The 14,189-nt window shown below is 42.9% G+C and overlaps 1 protein-coding gene across 1 annotated transcript in view; it reads right to left on the reverse strand.

Moving 5' to 3' along the window:
- The window catches only part of adarb2 (adenosine deaminase RNA specific B2 (inactive)), a 321,765-nt gene that overhangs the window by 136,956 nt on the left and 170,620 nt on the right, over window positions 1-14,189 (reverse strand). The window contains exon 4 of the mRNA XM_055649994.1: window positions 6,898-7,012. Coding sequence (XP_055505969.1) covers window positions 6,898-7,012 — 115 coding nt within the window. The remainder of the gene's footprint in view (window positions 1-6,897; window positions 7,013-14,189) is intronic.

Raw genomic sequence — 14,189 nt, forward strand, 5'->3', positions numbered from 1 at the left:
TGGTTAAAATCGAAGGTAGACACAAAATGCTGGAGTAACTTAGTGGGTGAGGCAGCATCTCTGGAGATGCTGCCTCACCCGCTGAGTTACTCCAGCATTTTGTGTCTACCTTCGACCAGAATAGACTGCCTGTTTTGGGATCCAATATCAGGGATGTAAACTATCAGGTATATCCAAAGCAGATTATTTAGTGTACCGAGGACCTCAATACCAGGGGGGTAGATAGGGTGAATGCACATAGTTTTTTATTTATCCAGAGCAGGGGAATCAAAAACCAGAGGACATAAGCTTATGGTAAGAGAAGGAAGATTTAATCAACACCTGAGGGGGGAACATTTTCACACAGAGGCTGGTGCATATATACAATGATCTGCCAGTGGAGATAGTTTAGGAGGGTACTATAACAACATTTAAAAAAAAAACATTTGGACAGGTACATGGATAGGAAAGGTTTAGAGGGACATGGGCACGTAGGACGAGCCTGGATGTGGGATCTTGGTTGGCATGGGCAAGTTGGGCCGGAAAGCCTGTTTTTGTGCTGTATGACTACGACTAGTGATGTTGGCCTGGAAGAGTGCAAAAGCAGTGGTACATTAATACTTCCATATATATCTCACCATAAGTTGAAAAAAAAAACCTCATGGGTAGAAACAATAGAATATCTACAAGGCAGAAGATCATTTGGCCCATTGTGCCTATTCCAATTGAAACCTGATCTCACCTTCCTACATAGATCTGTAGTCCTGTAGATTGTGGCTCTTCAAGATCTTTCAGATGGGAAGATGGTTTCTGCCTTCACAATCCTTTCAGCCATTGAGTTTGAGATCTTTACTAACTTCGAGGTGAAATACCATACCTTGACTAGTTCTGCATTCACAAAACTATTGCTTTAATGATTTGAAAGGAACAGTCAACCACATCCAAACATTGATTAAACCATAGGAATGTTACCTCCCTTGGAAACTGTCTGGTGTCAATAGGCAGCTAGTAGAGCTACTGCCTCACCAAGCCAAAGACCCGGGTTCAATCCTGACCTTGTGTGCTGTCTGCATGGACTTTGCATATTCTCCCTGCGATCGTGTGAGTTTCCTCCAGTTTTCTCCCACATCCCAAAAGCTCATGGATTGGCCGGCTGTAAACTATTTCTAGTGTGGAAATGAATGGTGGAATGTGGGTACAGTTGATGAGAAGTGGGGAAGGGAGAGAATAAGTAAACAGGATTTATTTAGGATTAGTCTAAATGGGTTTTTGAAGGTCAGCATGGTCTCGATGGGTCTTAGGCCCTAATTGTGTCACTTGATGAGAAAGCCACAGTCGTTTCCACACAAAAATAACAGGAAAAATTGTGCTCAGAGTCTGATGAGGACCTATTTCCTAACGTGGAAGGAGTGGATGATAAATATGTTAACATAGTATGTTGACATGGACTCGATGGGTGTGTTTCCATGCTGTATCTTTGGAACTAAAGCTACGTATAAAAATATCCGCTTTTTCCCTGATGAGATCCTAATTCCATCCTGATCAGCGCATTAAAGAAAGACCACACCACTTTCAAGGGAGTGCTATTCTCGTCTGCTGATGTTGTCCTAGAAATGGTCCAAACTCAATCATCCCGCAACTTTCATCTGACTAGATGGCTGGTAGAGTTGCTGCGTTACAGCACCAGAGACCCGGGTTTGATCCTGACCTGGCGTGTTGTCCGTGTGGAGTTTGCGTGCACATTTTCCCTGTGACCACATGAGCTTCCTTGTCATTCTAAGGGTGTGCTGGGTCATTTTATAGGTTAATTGGCCTCCGTAAATTACCCCTAATGTGTAAGGAGTGGATAAGAAAGTGGGAGAATATAGATCCAGTGTGAACAGGTCACGGGAAGAACTTGGGATGGTCGGCACGGACTCAATGTGCAAGTTTCCATGCTGTATCTCCAAAACTAAAACTAAAAAAAACATTTCCGCATTTTGCCTCTTTTATGTGTTGTCACTGAATCAGAGAACTTACTCAAGGGAAAAATGGCTTGAATTTGTACAAGGGATTTAATGAATTATTTTGTGGTCTTAACTGGACATCTTATCCTAAACTCAGGGAAGTGATTGGAGAACTTGTAAACGATCATAGTTTGAAAATATTTCCAGCCACAGAAACCAAGAAGAATATCTTCGACTATATCACTCCCAATTTCAAATTAACCTAACATATATCTGTGTCTATTGTTTTTATTTTAAAGCATGTATGTTCCTGTTATACCAGTAAAATTATGTAGGATAGTTATGCTTTGATGAACGTGACATTGTACAGTGTAAATGTACAGGGATGAGAGGTCCAACTCCTTCACTTGTTTGAAATATGATGGTGACATTATGAACACAGTTTCTTCCTGATAACACATTTGGAAGAAAAAAACAAAGAGAAAAGATAATAATAGTTTCTTCTGTGATTTTTTTTCTTGCCCTGGATCTTTTCTCCTAAATCTTTAGATGTTAGACTTTAGAGGTACAGCGCGGAAACAGGCCATTCGACCCACCGAGTCCTTGCCGACCAGCGATCACCCCATGCACAAGCGCTATCCTACACACTAGAGACAATTTACGATTTTACCAAAAGCCAATTAACCTACAAACCTATTCGTCTTCCTAGTATGGGAGGAAACCGGAGCACCCAGAGAAAACCCACGCGGTCACAGGGAGAACGTACAAACGTGCAGACAGCGCTTGTGGTCAGGATCGATCCCGGGTCTCTGACGCTATAAAGCAGCAACTGTACCGTAGCACCACTGTGCCGGCCCACTTGATCGTGTCACTTGATTTTACGGGGTTCCCACTATCCTTCTCTCGTCTGAATTACGATGGTGACGTTATGACCACGCAGTTGCTCCAGTAACATTTGCTGAGTGCCTGATAGCGCATTTGGCTAACAAGTACGTTTAGCTGGAATCCGTCGACTGGAGCTGTCACTGGCTGCCAAGCTGTGCGAAGTGTACCAATAGCCACGGGTAAACAACACTGATTAATTACTCACAACACAGACAGGGGAGACATGTTTGTCATTACAGAGTTCCCGGACTCCAGCCGGGTTAGCAAATGACGAAATGGGAAGATTTGCAAAATGCAAAGCGGTCGGCAATAATTCAGGGCGATGACAATGAGCGTTTCGTGATCTGTCACTGTTATCAAAGGAAAAAATGCAAGCAGGAAGGTCCAAAATACATTGCTTGCAGCAAAGTAAAACTCCTCATGTCAAAAAAATACAAGAATCCACAAAAACAACATTTTCTTATTTATAGTCATTGGGATAGAATTTGTCGCTTTTCAGCTCATCCAGGAGGATCTGGTTTGTTCTTTAGTTTTCACTGTCATTTTATTGTACACTTCTAATGTACTAACACATTTTGTAGTGAGCAGTTATACTCCTTGCTGCTTTTATTTACTTTCCCTGTAAACATTGTTCCTCTACCTCTCCAGAGTGACTACATTTTTTTCAGTTTTAACTTGGAGGGGCAAAAGCTTTAAGGGTTTGTCCCACTTTCCCGAGTTATTCACAAATTCCCCCGAGTTTTCAAACTCACAGAATGTCCGTAACGAGTCTGTAGGAGGCCATAGGAGTCCATAGCTATATCGTAGCAGCTTGTTATGCCAGCCCTAGGTACTCGGGGCTATTATTTTTACTCGTGGCTCGAAAAAACGTCCCGACTTACCTGATGCCCTGAGTACCTACGGCTGGCATAACGACCCGCTACCCACGGACTCCTACGACCTCCTACAGACTCGTTACGAACATTCTGCGAGTTTGAGACAAGGGGAAAACTTGGGAGAATTTGTGTATTACTCGGGAAAGTGGGACAGGACCTTTAGATAGCGGGAAATGCACTTTACGGGCAGGAGTTCAAATTAATAAAGAGCAATTTCATTCCTGATATTGGGAGATTCTTCCTTATAACCTTTGCATTTATTAATTCTTCACCAACCATTTCATTTAAAAGAATGATTCTAGAAATACAGGTCTGAAGATGGATCCAGACATGATTCGTCACTCAGATGCTGCCTGACCTGCTGAGTTAGTCCAGCATTTTGTGCTATCTTTGTAATAACCAGGATTTGTTGTTCTACCATTTTTTTCAAGCTGCTAATTTAAAAAAAATGTCATATCTTGAATGTCCGATACCCAGCTGAAAAAAAAAAAACAAGTATGTCTAACCTTTGTGTAGGAAGGAACTGCAGATGTTGGTTTACACCGAAGATAGACACAAAATGCTGGAGTAACTCAGCGGGACAGGCAGCATCTATGGAGAGAAGGAATAGATGACGTTCCCTCTCCCCTGACTCTCAGTTTGAAGAAGGGTCTCGACCTGAAACGTCACCCATCCCTTCTCTCGAGAGATGTTGCCTGATCCGCTGAGTTGCTCCAGCTTTTTATATCCAATTTTTATGTCTAACCTTTCTTCATTTGTTCAGTCCAATTTGCTTGTTAATCAACGGTGAGAGATGGTACGGTATCCAGGTGCAGATGATCTAGGTGGCTGTACAGCTGACATACTCTACCTTTCTGGATACATGGTTGAACATCCATTAGATGACCAAGTCATCTTAACAGATGCAGCTGATCATGTGAAATGGATACAGAGCAGCCATTGTCACATCTAATGGACATTCATTCTTCAACATTTTCATTGCGCAGAATGTCCACTGCATGCCATATGGCCTAACTTACCTTTGCTGGAACGCATGGCCCTCGTGACATGCTGTGCCCCCACCTCCATTATAGCTCCCTATTAGAGTTTAGACATACAGCGCGGAAACAGGCCCTTCGGCCCACTATCCTACATCCACTATCCTACACCCACTAGGGACAATTTTTACATTTACCAAGCCAATTAACCTCCAAACCTGTACGGCTTTAGAGTGCGGGAGGAAACCCGAAGATCTCGTAGAAACCCCATGCAGGTCACGGGGAAAAGGTACAAACTCCGTACAGACAGCACCCATAGTCGGGATCGAACCCGGGTCCCCGGCGCTGCATTCGCTGTAAGGCAGCAACTCTACCGCTGCGCCACCGTGATTGCCCAAATTCCTTTGTGTTTTTCAGGCTTTCTCTTAAATGTGCATTCACTATTTCTGGTAGTGAGCTCTATATTCTAACCATTCACTAGGTAATGCATTTTCACCTGATTACAATAGGATTTATTAGTGACTATTTTATATCTATTTTGATTTCCTTGTGTGCACCAGGTGGGTAAAGCAATGAACTCAGAAGCGGAATGCAATTTGTAGAATTACCGCCGTGATCTTATTGAGTGGCAGAGCTGGCTGGTGGGAGCTTATCCCCTTTCCACCTTCACTTTATTGTGTTCTTATGTTGTGAATATTTTTGGGGGTGGAGGGCTATATTTTGTGATTGTCATTCTTCTCAGTCCAGCCTCATGGTGTCCCACTCCATATGTGCTGGGGGCAATTTACAGAGGCCAGTTAACCTGCTAACGTGCATATCCTCAAACGTGATGTGGGAGGAAAGAGGAACAGCTGGGGAAACCACGTGCAGTTACAGAGAGAACATGCAAACTCCACACGGTCAGCACCCGAGGTCTGTATCGAACCCTGGTCTCTGGTGCTGTGCTGAGGAACAGCTCTACCACTGTGCCACCTTTAAGACCATATCCCCCTATGCCTTAACAATCTAAATGTCTCTTAAACATTGTCTTTGCCTCTGATTGTTCCTGCGAGGTGCTACATGCAGAATGCATTTTGTAGTTATTTCTGCAAAAACATTAGCCATTTCTCGTGAGTATTTTGTTCCCACGCTGCGAGAGTAATCGAAAATGATGGCCATTACACAAAACGAAGAGTGCAGCAGCAATAGAAAGCAAACTGGAAGCATGTGCTAATTGGTCTAAATTCAGCAACCTTACTCAAGTGTGTGATTTGACACAACCAGGTATCTATCAGGGCAAGGATTTACTACATTTCAGCACCATTGGTATTTATACCACTGGCAGATAATCAAGCATAAGTGGACCATTAATTTTGGGATAACTATTCATCAACCTGAACTAATATTGCATGTTTGAATTTATAACTCTGCGGCACGGTGGCACAGCAGTGGAGTTGCTGCCTTCCAGTGCTTGCTGAGCGGGAGACCGTGGTTCGATCACGACTACAGATGCTGTCTGTACGGAGTTTGTACTTTCTCCCAGAGACCGCGTGGGTTTTCTCAGAGATCTTCGGTTTCCTCCCACACTCCAAAGACGTACAGGTATGTAGGTCAATTGGCTTGGGTTTGTACACTTGGTATAAGTGTAAATTGTCCCGTAGCGTGCATAGGCTTGTGTTAATGTGCGGGGATCGCTGGTCGGTGTGGACTCAGTGTGCCAAAGGGCCTATTTCTGCCCCGTATCTCTAAAGTAAACTAAACTGAAAGATAATTATTGAGTGTTGATTAATATTTCCATCAGAACCAGCTAAATCAGTTGTGTTCAGGATATCACCACCACTGTCCACCACCAAAGGCTGGACTGCTCTGGGCATAATGCTCACCATTGCTCTATCTTCAACCATTTCTATCCTCAGTGAAAATGTTATTGAGGGATTGTTTCTGTTGTTTATGGGTTGAGATGTTTAGATTCCCAAAGTAATATGAAGTAAAGTCATATTTTGGTGCATTCAGCATTATGTTTGGCAATGCATTTTACTGGTCTTTGATGTTGTAGACGCCTGCATTTTTTCGTAGCGTGTTGGAACTCCACTGAGGAGGTATAATACATTTTTCAAAAATTGTCCCTCTGTAAACAGCAAGGCAATACAGGTACATTGAGTATTTTTGTTTGCAAAAGAGAAAAGGAAAATACATCCTCCAGGCACCGCTTATGTGTTAATGAAAAATTGCCTTCAGGGTTTTGAGTTTCCTTACCTCTGGTCATTACGATTCCTGCAAGTACCTTGTGCCTTGCATGTGAGGAGGTCAAATTGTCTGTTAGCTCTTTGAATTTCTCTGTGACCAGGTGAAACACTGCATCGGCAAACTCCTGAAAGACACGGAAACGATGCATTGTAATGAGGCCAGTTGTCTCAAGGCGTGCACTGTGGTACAAATATCGTGGGGCTGCCATTTCCTCTCTTCTTCTGGAGCAATTATTGAAACAAAATGAAAATCAGGTGACTTTCTTTTCCTGTGTTAAATGCTGCATAATTTCACTTACCAATTGAGTTACTGTTCACCTTGAGCAGCAAGGTAATGAGTCTGGTTCACAGTGTGTGATCGCCTATTCCTTTAACTATTCTCTTATCTGCACCTTGGTCTTTAAACCCACGTTGTGGCCCACTATTAACCTTTCCATCTTTTTTATATTAACGATTCACTTGCTCATCTATAAGTATAAATAGGCAAAGTAGGATTTAATAAGTGTTGATCAAGCTGTGCATATCCTAAATACTCATTTATTTTATTCCCTTCCGCTCCTGGCAATGACAAATTCTACTATCCTCAGCTTCCTTTTCTCACTGCTTCGTAAGAGGTGAATTATATAATATTCATTATGCTCACTTCTGTGACTGATTCAAATGTTATTTGCACCCTGATTAAATAATTTTGAAACCTTTGTCAGATCTCTTTGATTTTGTAATTAATAAACATCATTTGCAACTTTTCATGCGTTGACCTATAGATATTTAAAATGTATATTAATATATACATTTCAGCAAATAAATAAAAGCACAAATTTGTCTAAAAGCATTTCAAATGTAGTGACCAGACTAGAATCTTTTCATTGCTTGAATGTCTGGAGCATTACATTGTTCTCATGGCAAGTAGTTTCTGGGGCCTTGATGTTTATGACGTGCTTATGTAAAGAAGTGCTTGGATGTCTGAAGTGACAACAGCACTCGCACAGATCTTCGTGTGACAATTTTTTTCCCAGTGAATAATGTAGGTCAGGCTTGGCAGGTGTACTTTTTCACAAGTCATGGGATCGGTGACACCAATTGTCGCCATGAAGTTCGATGCCTGAATCATGTGTTCTTTGCGTGTACGTTTGTGCATGTGTGCGCGCGTGCGTGCGTGCATACATACATAAATATGATGTATATGATGTATATATAGAGGTTTATTTGTGAGTATGTGTATATATATATACACACACAAATACTGAACTTTTTTCTCACTCGTTCATTATATTGTTTAAAGTGTACTATGTTTGCATATTCTGTTGTGCTGCTGCTAATGGGCCTGCCCCACTTTGGCGAACGCCAGGGACCAGTTTTAATGGAATTCACCTGCGACATCCGGCGACAACCAACGACAGCACCTACGTCAACCTACGACAGCAAAAACTGTTGCCACTGTCGCCAAAACATTTTCAACATGTTGAAAATGTTGCTGTAGCCGCCCAAAAAATCACCTAAGTGGGACAGGCACATATGAATTTCATTGTTCTATCTGGGACATATGACAATAAAACACTCTTTACTCTCTTGAATCCTCTTGCTTCAAGATTTTGAAGTACCTCCCACACGTATTCTGCAAAACTCACCTCCCCAGCCTTGATCTTCATCAGGGTTGCAGATGATAAAACATTTGTGAGCACAACGCCCACAGGAAGCAATAACAGAATAAGGCTGCTGAACGATGGAGGGGTGGGGACGGTGCATGACATTTATATTGGCTCACTGGGCATTACTGCCGTAACTTGCCCTTTTGAGCCGAGGAGAAATATCTCGCCCACTCCTTAACCTTTCCTATATTACAGCAGTGACCCCAAGTAGCGCAGTGCCTGTGAAATGCTTTGATGCAGTCCAAGTTTCTGAAAGGTGTTTAAAAATGCGGAGAGGTAATAAAATCAGCTCTTCATTCTCGGTGGCGGGAACCATGTCGCAGAGAGCGAGGTAGACCGCGAGAGTCGTGGAGGGACCCAGCGGGGGGGGGCTGCCGAGAACAAAGGTGGACCTGGCGGGGTGGCGGGCACAGAGTACGATTGGAATGAAGGGGGGACCCGGAGGGGGGGAGGGACGCCGAGATGGAAGGAGAAACTAGCGGGTGGTGGTGGGCAGTAGATATGGCAGGCAGTAGATACGACTGTTCGGTACTTTTGTAACACTGTCGATGTCAGACACGTGGTGACACTGTGTACTGCTTAGGGTGGATGAAAAACAAAGCTTTTCACAATACCTATGACAATAAAGTATCATTCATTCACTCAGTCAAAAGTTCTGTATTTCTTAATCCCTCTTAATCCCATTATCTGTGTCTCGGTATGTATGTAGCAACTGCTGTTCAGAACATCCAACATTTACTTTCAAAGGCTGTAATTTAGATCAGAACCAATCTAAATGTCAGACGGGCAGAGTCTTGCTAGATCCATTGAACAAACTTTACCTAAATCAGGACCAAGATAAATTTAATCCATCCACTTCTGCATACCAATTTACACCAAGATATCACTCACCAGTGAGTCGTGCAACTTACACTAATAATGAAGATGCAAACCCTGATCTATTTTGAGTGGTTTGATTCGTATTTGAACATTGAAAAGACAAAATTCAACACAGGATGTGTGTGGTTTTATGTAAGAGAGCCAGCTGCTGATTTATGAAAGTCCTATTGTCTTTTTGACACCTGACAGGTATCGTACTTGGATACCATTTATTAGTACGCTGGCTCCTTGATGCAGTTACAAGGTTGACAGCAAGACTGAACATATACAGAGTGTGCCTTCATTTCAGTCTAGACCTTGCCCCCATTATGTATTCTTATAAAAATAATGAGAGAATCATTTTACAAAGCAGCAATAGTAACGGAATTATTTTATGTGTGAAACATTAAAATAGAACCCACTTTTAAACATTCTATCTTTCCCTACTTTAGTAGTTTTGCTGAAGAAAACAACTTGTTCAATCCTTACAAATGCAACTAGCAACATGTGAACTTTCATAAGAGATGCTTCAACTAAATATTGCTTTGTGGTCGACCAAAATGATGGAGAAACTCAGCGGGTGAGGCAGCATCTATGGAGCGAAGGAATAGGTGACGTTTCGGGTCGAGACCCTTCTTCAGTCTGAAAAAGGGTCTCAACCCAAAATGTCACCTATTCCTTCGCTCCATAGATGCTGCCTCACCCGCTGAGTTTCTCCAGCATTTTTGTCTACCTTCGATTTTTCCAGCATCCGCAGTTCTTTCTTAAACATTGCTTTGAGGTCGATTGTTTTGTTTTAATAGATTAAAATTGTTTAAAGTGTTCAGATTTCTGAATGTTTAAAATGATGAGGAATGGATAGGATGAATGAACAGGTTTTTCTTTTCTCTTGGGATGGAGAATCAAGAACAAATGGCCTTAGTTTAAGATGAGAGAGGAAAGATTTAATAGGAACCCGAGGGACAACCTTTCCACAAAAGGGGTGGTGGGTATATGGATTGAGGTAGCGCAGGAACCAGGTATAATAACAACATTTAAAAAGCACTTGGACAGGTACATGGATAGGAATGAATTTGGGCCAAACAGGGGCAAATGGGCCTATCTTAGATGGGGCATGTTGGTTGTTTCCGTGGTGTATTGGTTTATGACCTCAGGATGCTAAGTCCTCTGGAAACAATACCTTCAAAATACTGACAGAAACTTTGGTAACTAATAACCACCAAGAACATCCTGCTAGATTGGAAATGCAAGTCCCTTTGTATGAATAAGAAAATAAGATTAGACATAGGTGGCAAGATTCAGGTATATCTTGACTGATGTCTCTGGAGGAAGGGAATAGGTTGAGAAAAGGAATAGGCGAATAGAGAAAAGAAATAGGTTTCTTGTCAGGACCCTTCTTCTTCAGATCCCTCACCCGCTGATCAGATGAAAACGTCACCTGAAGCTGTCAGACTGAAGAAGGGTCTCAACCTGAAACGCCACCTATTCCTTTTCTCCAGAGATGCTGCCTGACCCGCTGAGTTACTCCAACATTTGTGTCTATCTTAAATGCAAATCCTGTAGATGGATCAAGTAGTTGACATGGTTGCTGAATGGTAGAGATTTGCTTGTACAACTCCATGACTCCAAAATGGTGAGGCTGCAGAAAATCACAACCAGATGTCCGAGTTGGATACAGCAAAAATTATATATTTAATAAATGCTGTTGAACTAAATCCGTTCTCGAAAATGTTTCAGCCGCTTTTAATCTTCCATCGTATCACCAAACGGGGAAGTGGTTCACTACATTGAAGCTTTGAAATTAGCCTTGGTAAATGTTGGCATGCCGTTGCTTGTCTGAAATTAGCCTTGGTAAATGTTGGCATGCTGCTTCTTGTATGAAATGTCTTTCTTTCATGAAGGGGCTGCTAATCCTTTTGAAACAAACAAGCTAATCCCCCTTAGTCAATGACATTGAAAATAATGCTAGATTACAAAATTAAATGCTTGTACTTGAGTATCCAAAGCGTTTTGATTCAAGGTGTGAAGTCCTACATCCACTCTATGGGTTGGAGGAGAAAGGATATCAGAAGATGCCAGCAATTATTGTCATGCAGGCTGATGAAGATGACTGCCTTCTTGAAATGCTACTTTCCTTCTGATGAAAATAACCCCCAGAGGATTTGGTTCCAGAATCCTGTCCTGGTGATGATGAAGGAATAGTGATATGTCAAAAACATGTGAAGGAACTTAATTTGTTCTCCTTGTGTGGGAAGGAACTGCAGATGCCGGTTTAATATAGCCACAAGATAGACACAAAAAGCTGGAGTAACTCAGCAGGACAGGCAGCATCTCTGGAGAGAAGGAATGGGTGACGTTTCGGGTCGAGACCCTTCTTCAGACTGGTTAGCAGTTCCATGCAATGGGTTAACAATTTGAGGTGACAGATGGATATGGTGCACGAATGGGAGGCTAGAACAGCCCATGGCAAACCTCACCACCCGCACCAGTTTTACGCCTCAACCGCCAAATAGTGAAGATGGTTGTGAACAATTGCAGCAGGATCTGGATCGATTGGCCAGGTGGGCTGAGGAATGGTTGATGCAATTTAATACATAGAAGTGTGAGGTGTTGCATTTTGGAACATCTAACAAGGGCAGGACCTAAACAGTGAATGGTTGGTCTCTGGGGACTGTTGTAGAGCAGAGGGATCTAGGAGCGCAGGTGCATGGTTCCTTGAAGGTCGAGTAGCAGGTAGATAAGGTGGTCAAAAAGGCTTTTGGCACTTTGGCCTTCATCAGAGTATTGAGTATAGAAGTTGGGAGGTCATGTTGCAGTTGCACAGGATGTTGATGAGACCGCATTTAGAATATTGTGTTCAGTTCTGGGCACCATGTTATAGGAAAAATATTGTCAAGCTTGAAAGGGTTCAGAAAATATTTACGAGGATGTTGCCAGGACTAGATGGTGTGAGCTATAGGGAGAGGTTGAGTAGGCTGGGTCTCTATTTCCTTGGAGCGCAGGAGGATGACGGATGATCTTATAGAGGTGTACAAAATCATGTGAGGAATAGATCGGGTAGATGCACAGAGTCTCTTGCCCAGAGTAGGGGAAGCGAGGACCAGAGGACAGAGGTTCAAGGTGAAAGGGAAAAGATTTAGTTGGAATCTGAGGGGTATCTTTTTCACACAGAGGGTGGTGGTTGTATGGAACAAGCTCTCAGAGGAGATAGTTGAGGCAGGGACTATCCCATCGTTTAAGAAGCAGTTGGACAGGTACATGGATAGGATAGGTTTGGAGGGATATGGACCAGGCGTAGGCAGGTGGGACCAGCGTAGCTGGGACATGTTGGCCGGTGTGGGCATGTTGAGCCGAAGGGCCTGTGTCCACACTGTATCACTCTATGACTTTAAGTGGAAATGGTTGAGAGCTTCAAGTTACTTGGTGTAAATATCACTAACAATTGACATGGACCTAGCACATTGAAGCAACATCAAAGAAGGCACATCAACGCCTTTACTTCCCACTGAGAAAATTTGGCATGTCCCCAATGATTTACAAACATCGACATATACAGTGCATTCAGAAAACATTCAGATCCCTTCACTTTTTCCACATTTTGTTACATTACAGCCTTATTCTACAATGGATTAAATTCATTTTTTTTTATCATCAATCTGCACACAATACCCCATAATAAAAAAAACAAAAACAGGTGTTTAGAAACATTTGCAAAGTAATTAAAAACAAATAACTGAAATATCACATTTACATAAGTATTCAAACCCTTTACTTTGTTGAGGCACCTTCGACAGCCTCAAGTCTTCTTGGGTATGACACTACAAGCTTGGCACACCTGTATTTGGGTAATTTCTCCCAGTCATCTCTGCCGATCCTCTCAAGCTCTGTCAGGTTGGAAGGGGAGCGTCGATGCACAGCTATTTTCATGTCCCTCCAGAGATATTCGATCGGGTTCAAGTCCGGGCTCTGGCTGGACCGCTCAGGGACATTCACAGACTTGTCACAAAGCCACTCCTGTGTTGACTTGGCTGTGTGCGTAGGGTCGTTGTCCTGTTGGAAGGTGAACTTCCGCCCCAATCTGAGCTCTGGAGCAGGTTTTCATCAAGGATCTCTCTGTACTTTGCTCCGTTCATCTTTCCCTCGATCCCGACTAGTCTCCCAGTTAGTGCCGCTGAAACACATCCCCACAGCATGATGCTGCCACCACCATGCTTCACCAGGTATGGTATTGGCCAGGTGATGAGCGGTGCCTGGTTTCCTCCAAACGTGACACTTGGCATTCAGCCCAAAGAGTTCAATCTTGGTTTCATCAGACCAGAGAATCTTGTTCATCATGCCTTTTGGCAAATTCCAAGCAGGCTGTCATATGCCTTTTACTGGAGGAGTGGCTTCCATCTGGCCACTCTAACACAAAAGCCTGCTTGGTGGAGAACTGCAGATATAGTTGGCCTTCTGGAAGGTTCTCCCAACTACACAGAGGAACTCTGGAGCTCTGTCAGAGTGACCATCGGGTCCTTGGTCACCTCCCTGACCAAGGCCCTTCTACCCCGATTGCTCAGTTTGGCCGAGCGGCCAGCTCTATGAAGAGTTCTGGTGGTTTCAAAGTTATTCCATTTAAGAATGACAGAGGCCACTGTTCTCTTCGGGACCTGCAATGCTGCAGAAATTGTTTTATGCCCTTCCCCGGATCTGTGTCTCAACACAATCCTGTATCTGAGGTCTACGGACAATTCCTTCATCTTCATGGCTTTGTTTTTGCTCTGTCATGCACTGTCAACTGTGGGACCTTATATAA

The sequence above is a fragment of the Leucoraja erinacea genome, chromosome 2, assembly GCF_028641065.1.
Source record: "Leucoraja erinacea ecotype New England chromosome 2, Leri_hhj_1, whole genome shotgun sequence".
NCBI classification, from domain to species: domain Eukaryota; kingdom Metazoa; phylum Chordata; class Chondrichthyes; order Rajiformes; family Rajidae; genus Leucoraja; species Leucoraja erinaceus.